Genomic DNA, 7016 nt, shown 5'->3' with positions numbered 1-7016 from the left:
ACAAAGAACAGCTTCCCTGATAAGACCTGCAACCTCCTCTCGCCCTGGCTTCACCTCCTAGCCCCATTGCTCTCTGACCCCCAGGTACTCTGACCTTCTTCCAGCTGCTCCAACCACAGGGCTGGTGCCATACTTCTTACTTCTAGAAGAATCTTCTCTCTCTTAATCAATTTCTTCTCTTCCTTAAGAGCTCAACTCGATTGTCACATCCTCCTTAAAGCCTCTCCTGATTTCTCTGTGTTGTACTCCCTGTCCCTCTTTTCATGGTGATTCATAATTACCCTACAACAGTCAGTCTCCCCTGTTAGGCAGTGACATCAGCAGCCGTGTATGTGTGCCCACCCGGCATTGCTGGCACAGGGTAGAATTGGCACTTACTAAGGATGTGTTGAATAAGATCAAATAATGAATGAATGTAGGATGAATACACAGTGAAAGGAAAGAGAATGATCTCAGAGACTGACAGGCGTGGGCTCAAAACCAGAAACAACACGCTGGACCTTGGGTGAAGACCAAATAGCCCGAGGCCCACATCCAGCTGGAAATGTGTTTCAGTTGGCTGGCACTGTGATTTCCTTAATTTCTTGGAAATAATTTAAAATCAGAAGAATTGAATAGTTTAAAAAAAAATCCCAATTCCCAGCTTCCCTTGACCTCTTAGGAACTCCAATGATACTGAACCTGCATCTCTCACAGTGGCATTGGCCCCTAAGGCATGGCCCTTCCTCCCTTAGATATGGCACAAGCTCCCTAGGGTTCCACAGTCTCTGCAGGACCTTGTACCTCTTGTATGTCGATGGACTGGGTTCTGCAAATGTTTGACTTTGCAATACTTGCCCTAAAGAGTAAGACTTTGAATGGCAGAGAAGCAAGGCTCAACTTAGAACGAGGAACCACTACAACCAGGCTTCCACAGCCCACAGGTAGCATCCTGCATCTGGTGGCCACGTCCTGCTGATTCTACCTGCCCTGACTCAGGCCCTACCCTTGCTCACCTAGACCATGGCCAAGCCTTCTGGGCACTTTCCCTTCCTGCTCCCCCTCCCAGTTTTCAGTTCTTCTCACTGCCATCAGCATGATTTTCCCAAAGAGTGGCTTTGAGAGTTCATTGATTTGGCCAAGAAACATTTGATGAGAATCTACTGTGTGCCAAGGGCAGGAATAAAAATGTATTCTATTGTCTCTGCATTATAGATGTTTACGTCTAATGGGAAAGATGGGCAGTTAAGTAAATTCTATCATTTCCTCCTCAAAAATAGTAAGGCCTCCAAACTGCTAATATACAATACATCCCACCCTCACTAGCGTGACTTCTGGGGTCTTCCATGGATGGGCCCCAGCTGACCATTCCTGTCCTGCCCCTACCACAGTGCTATCCACTGTCCTCCAATATGCCAAAACCTCTCCCCACATCACAGTCTGCAGTCACCTGTCTCTCTAAACAGAAGGAAAGAATCTGAGAGAAGATGTTTGTCATCATCCACCTAGGGGTCCTTTATAGCACCTGGCCCATGGCAGGCTCTTGGAGGAATCTGTCAACTTGGAACAGGACAGAATGGTCTCTGACAGGCCAGACTCAAGAGGGCAGCATGGACACTACGCCCTGAATTTCTCCAGACTCAAGAGAGCAGTATGGACACCAGCTTCCTACTGACTCCTAGTCAAGACTAGGGTGTTCCAAGCGCCTGGGCCCTCAGGGTTAGATCGAGCTTCTTTCTATAACCTCCCCAAGCCTTGCCCACATCTCTCGGCAGACCCTCCACTGGGCATGCTCACTTGCAGTCCTCGCTCTCCAGCAGGCCCCGGTATGTGTTGATCTCGCCCTCCAGCCGGGCCCGCACGTCCAGCAGCATCTGGTACTCCTGGTTCTGCCGCTCCAAGTCACAGCGGATCTCCGCCAGCTGGGCCTCCACGTTGGTCACCATGCACTGCACCTGGGCCAGCTGGGAGCTGTAGCGGCCCTCTGTCTCCGCCAGCGTGTTTTCTAGAGAGTCCCTCTAAGGCAAAGGAGAGACACATCATGAAGAGGAAGCTGTCTTCCATGGCATAGTTCAGGGAGAACCAAGAAGAGCTAACTCTCTCTTTGATGTCGGGAATGAACTTGACAGGGTTCTGAAGCCTAGAAAGGTCAACTGACTTGTTCAAGGTTGAACAGCTGATGAGTGATGGAACCATGGTTTGAACCCAAGTATCTTAAATCCGTTCCTCCTTTTTCAAACTTCGTCTGGGTTTAAGCTTTGGATCTGAGCTTCCCCAAGTACCTCTCCTGTAGCTTCATTTAAAGCACTGGTTTTCAACCCCAGCTGCGCATTAGAGTGACATGAAGCCCTAAAAAAACACTCACAACCAGGCTCCACCTCCAGAGGCTCTGTTAAATTGCTTAAAGAGCAACCTGGGTATCAGGACTTTTAAAATCTCTATGGGTGACATTGAGAACCACAGGTTTGGAAGAGCAGGGTATGCAGAGTACATGCCTCCTTGGGAAGTCATGTTGACAGAGTCTATCTAACCCATGTCTGGTTTGAAACATGTCCCTTTTCTCTCTAAGCTGGACCTTGGCAGAAACCTCCCTGCTGGGAAGGTCAGCTGGGCAAGCATCCACAGTGGCTGCAGTCCAGGCCTCCTCTTCCTCCCGCCTGGATGCCTGCACCTGTGTTTGCAACTGCCTCAAATCCAGACGGTGAGGTGCCCACCCACCAGCACTCACCAGGCTGTGCTGGGCCTGTAGCTCGATCTCCAGCGTGTTGACTGTCCGTCTCAGATCAATTATGTCCGACTGGTAGCTCTGAAGCTGCTCGGAGCTTGTGGCCACCTGCTGGTTCAGCTCCTCCATCTACAGTGGGGGGAAAGAGAAGGCTGGGAATCCCTGACTGGGGACACTGAGGAGGCAGGCCCACCTGCGAGAGCCCACCTGCATGTTGAACCAATCCTCCACGTCCCTGCGGTTGGTCTCCACCATGGCCTCATACTGACATCGCATCTCCTCCAGCACCCTGGTCAGATCCACAGGGGGTGCGGCATCCACCTCAATGTTAAGGCGGTCCCCAAGCTGGCATCGGAGGGCACTGACTTCCTGAAAAGGCACAAGAGTCCCAGGCAAGTGTGAAAATCAGAGGATTCCCAGCTCATTTCCCCAGGGAGACATGAAAAGATGCGACAGAAGGCACTAAAGATCACAACTTTAGAGGGGTCTTTAAGGACTTCAGTTCTCCTGCTGGCATCTCAACAGTCTTCCAGCTCCACGTGGACACCCCACGATGGGAGGCTCCAACACCACACCCCCTGTCACTTTGACAGAAGCCAAGAGCAACATCAGGCTTTGTTTGATCCATCGGGGCTAAAATGGGAAACTCACACCCTCGGTCTTCCTAATCACCCTTCTGGGCTGTGTTCATCCCGGAAGGAGAGCACAGGAGGCTGGCTTGACTAGTTCAAGGGCCAAGTTGGAGTGCGCAGCCCCGAGGGTTGGTTGCCAAAGACAGAAAGTTGTCACTGAGGTCTCTAGGGTGTACGATAACTCCTCATTAGTGGCTTTTTGGTACAGTTCCCAGTTCTCTGATTTAAGTGGGGTGAGTCAGGCGCCCTAGGGTGCTCAGTGAGTACATGGTGACTGATTGTTACTTTGCACTTAAGCCCAAGGAAAGCCAGCCAGGATTCAGAGGCACTTGTTCATTCAAATCCCAAGTCAAAAGGTTGACAGTCAACCAGGGAAGGAAGAGAAACACCCCAAGACTGAGGTGGGCTTTGCAGCACCCAGATGCCCAGGATGGAGGTCTTTCCCTCCAAAGACCTGCAGGAGATGAGGACAAATCAACAAGTAGAGGGTTTGCCTGTGGCTTCACCTTAAGTATATTATATGCAAGCAGAAGAGAGGATGTGAAAGGAGGGTGAAGACAGAAAGAGAAGGAACCTCTGCAGTTCAGCTCACCCTCAAGGTGGGACTGCCTGTAGCAGTCTGTCCATTCTGGCAGAGACGGACAGGCCTTTTGACCTGAGTTCTGGAATATAACCCACCGGCTCCTGCTCTGCTGCCCTGCTCTACCTCTGATGTGGGCTTTCATTAGAAAGCAAATGCAGGGACCACGAGCGAGCCATTGGCCATCACACTAGTCCAGGAAGGGCAGAAGGGAAAGGAGCTACATTTCGGAGCGCCCACCAAGTGGCAGGTGTTTCTTATCCATACCCTGGATCAGGTCTGTGACCCACCTCACATCCATCAAATTCTCACAATAACCCTGCATGGTAGTGTTTCCCTGTTTTACAGGGAAGGAGACTCAGACAGCTTCCACAAATGGGTGAAGCGGGAGGCTTGGGAATTTCACCCACATCTGTCCAACTGCAAATATCACGTCCTTCTCCCTCTGCTGCCCAGGGCCACCACAGCATGACTTCCCGACTCACCTGCTCGTGGTTCTTCTTGAGACAGAGCAGCTCCTCCTTCAGGGACTCCACCTGGGCCTCCAGGTCAGCCTTGCACAAGGTCAGGTCATCCAGGATTCTGCGCAGACCACTGATGTCGGCCTCCACCAGCTGCCGCATGGCCAGCTCTGCCTCATACCTGCACGAGGACAGGGCCAGCAACAGAGGGGGGAAGTAAACACAGAACTCAGGGAAGGCCTTGGGCTGCTGGCTCCTTCCAACCCTCCGTGCAACTGATGGAAAGCGGCCTCAAGAGTGCACAGGGGCAGAGCCCCCCCTCCCAGTCCCCTGGCCAAGCTCACTTGGTCCTGAAGTCATCAGCAGCCAGCTTGGCATTATCAATATGCACAACCATCCTGGCGTTCTCTGCCTTGGTGCACAGAACCTGTGGGCCAAGGCATGCAGAGGGGGTTAGTCCAGAATGAGAAGGAAAAGGAACCCAAGTCGGGGGGAGACAGCAGCAAAGGTGGGGCTCAGCAGCCCACCCCACCCTTGAGGAAGCCCTTGGAACTCTGGGAGATATTAAGTGAACTGCTAGTCCCTAGAGAACTTGAAACTTATTTTTAAGCACCTGTGACTTCATAAATCCAAATTTCGCATTTTGTTAACACTGAGCAATGTGGAAGAAAAGAATGTCATTATATCTAAAGTCATTTATGTCACTATTAGAAGGGTCCTTGGCACCTTACTGAAAACTCATCAGGTACTGGGGCTTTGCAAACACTTTACCTGCACCTCATTGAATCCTCTGACAATCCCATTAGATAAGGACCTTTATTATCCCCCACTCTACAGATGAGGACACTGAGGCCTGGGGAAGGAAAGGGACCTCCCAAAGTCATGCAATCAAGCAATAGTAAAACTAAGACTCTTTCCACTTTAAGGGCTCTGGCTGAGTGCTCAAATTATAAGATAACCCTCTGCCCTAAGAAGATCTGTTTTCCCTGCATATAGCTTAATAAGCTAATGAGATTCAAATGCCATCTATTCCAGATGCCTTTCCGGGGGATCCGTTCACCCCACCGTTCACCCTCACCTTCTGCTGAAGCTCCTCGATGGTCCTGAAATAAGACTGGTAGTCAGGACACGTGGTGAGCACCTGGGTCTGGGAGGCCTCTTGGATCTTGCCCTCCAGCTCCGCATTCTCCTGCTCCAGCTGCCGCACCTTCTCCAAGTAGCTGGCCAGGCGTTCGTTCAGAAACTGCATGGTCTCCTTCTCGCTGCCACTGAAGGCCCCTTCACCGTACCAGCCACTGGGACCCATGAAGCTGAGGATGCCACTGGCTGGCCGGCAGCTGCTGGGCCAACAGGAGCTGGATAGGAAGGTCTTGGAGACACAACTGGCTGGCCGAAAGGTGGTGGGCACACAGGCAGAGGGCAGGCGTGCCACAGGCTGGCAGACATAGCCCAGGCACGGCTCAGGCCGGCAGCTCACACTGCCCAAGCAGACGGAGGAAGGCCGGGGATAGCTCTTGACTGAGGTTTGCAAGCTATTGGTGACACAGCAGGTGGAAGTCATGATGAGATGCTCTTCTCCTCAGCTGCAGCTACCTGGGTGTCTACAGACCCTTCCCTACATGGACCTTTTTATACCCTTGGAGCGAGGGGGCTCACACTGGAAAGTCATCGTGGGCTGGTGTTGACGTTACACTCAGCTGCAGAGGAAGCTGCTAATTAATTTGTAATTTGGTTTCCAATAAGGAGTTACTCTCCTCATAAAAGATACCAAACTTGTCATTTGACTAAAGCAGCACTCTGAGCTCCTGTTATTGACCACCAGGGGAGAGCTTCCAGAGACATCTTCAAAGCATCCGCCCCATGCTGGGGCCCTCATTATCAGGGCGGGGCTGCAGATGACTATGTCCTGGACCCAACAGCCATTGCCAGTGCCCACTGCACCCTGCCCCCTACGTCCCGAGAGAGCTGCAGGTCTGGGAGCAGCGCTGTTGTAATGAAAGCATTCCCTGTGGGAAGAGGCCTGACCCCTTCACAAGGAAACGTGTGGGTGACAGAAGCTGCTCCAATACTGGCAGCATCATCAATCCAGGGAGAAAGGAAAAGGAACCTCAGAGGCTTCCTCACAGGCACCACCTTCCTGCCAAGGGGAAGAAAAACTTCAGGAAGGAGAGAAGGAACTCAGGACACAGATCACTGTCTGGCCTTTTGGCTAAGATCAAGTGTAGTATCTGTTCTCATCAGTTTAGTATCTGATACATCCTCTATATCCTGTCCTACATCTGAGGATAATATATTAAATGGATTTTTGGAGTAGAGAGTTGGAATGGGAGCTTGCTTCATCCACGCCATGCATCGACCTGGTACTGTACCTCCAGGAATGGTGCACCCCTCCAAAAGAAAAATAAAAAGAAGAGAGAAAACCTAAGAAGCAGGATATCCTTCCAGCTGGACTCTCCTCTTGGAAAAGTAGATCAATATCACAAGCATTGCTGGTAGGTAGATGCTTGATCTTGACCGCCTCTGGATCCTCATATGATTATCACTGCGCCATCTACAGAGTTGTTGAGTGATTGTTGTTTGAACAGAATGAGATAGAACTGGTTGGAACAGGCTCTACTTTTGCTCTCTGTGGTGGCAGA

At 51.2% G+C, this 7016-nt stretch overlaps 1 protein-coding gene and 1 pseudogene across 1 annotated transcript in view; one reads left to right on the top strand and one right to left on the bottom strand.

The window, feature by feature from the left end:
- KRT32 (keratin 32) overlaps window positions 1-5938 on the bottom strand; it is a 6393-nt gene extending 455 nt beyond the window's left edge. Inside the window, exons 1-6 of the mRNA XM_003786376.1 lie at window positions 5456-5938; window positions 4722-4804; window positions 4402-4558; window positions 2912-3073; window positions 2708-2833; window positions 1777-1997 (exon numbers count right to left, since the gene is read on the bottom strand). Coding sequence (XP_003786424.1) covers window positions 1777-1997; window positions 2708-2833; window positions 2912-3073; window positions 4402-4558; window positions 4722-4804; window positions 5456-5938 — 1232 coding nt within the window. The remainder of the gene's footprint in view (window positions 1-1776; window positions 1998-2707; window positions 2834-2911; window positions 3074-4401; window positions 4559-4721; window positions 4805-5455) is intronic.
- A 628-nt stretch (window positions 5939-6566) lies between these two features.
- On the top strand, window positions 6567-6768 carry LOC111724060 (annotated as a pseudogene).
- The last annotated feature ends 248 nt before the right edge of the window (window positions 6769-7016 follow it).

Source organism: Otolemur garnettii, unplaced genomic scaffold (assembly GCF_000181295.1).
Source record: "Otolemur garnettii isolate 467f Iridium unplaced genomic scaffold, OtoGar3 scaffold00018, whole genome shotgun sequence".
Taxonomy (NCBI): domain Eukaryota; kingdom Metazoa; phylum Chordata; class Mammalia; order Primates; family Galagidae; genus Otolemur; species Otolemur garnettii.
Note: the sequence above shows the minus strand (reverse complement) of the source record. Positions and strands in the feature narration are given on the sequence as shown.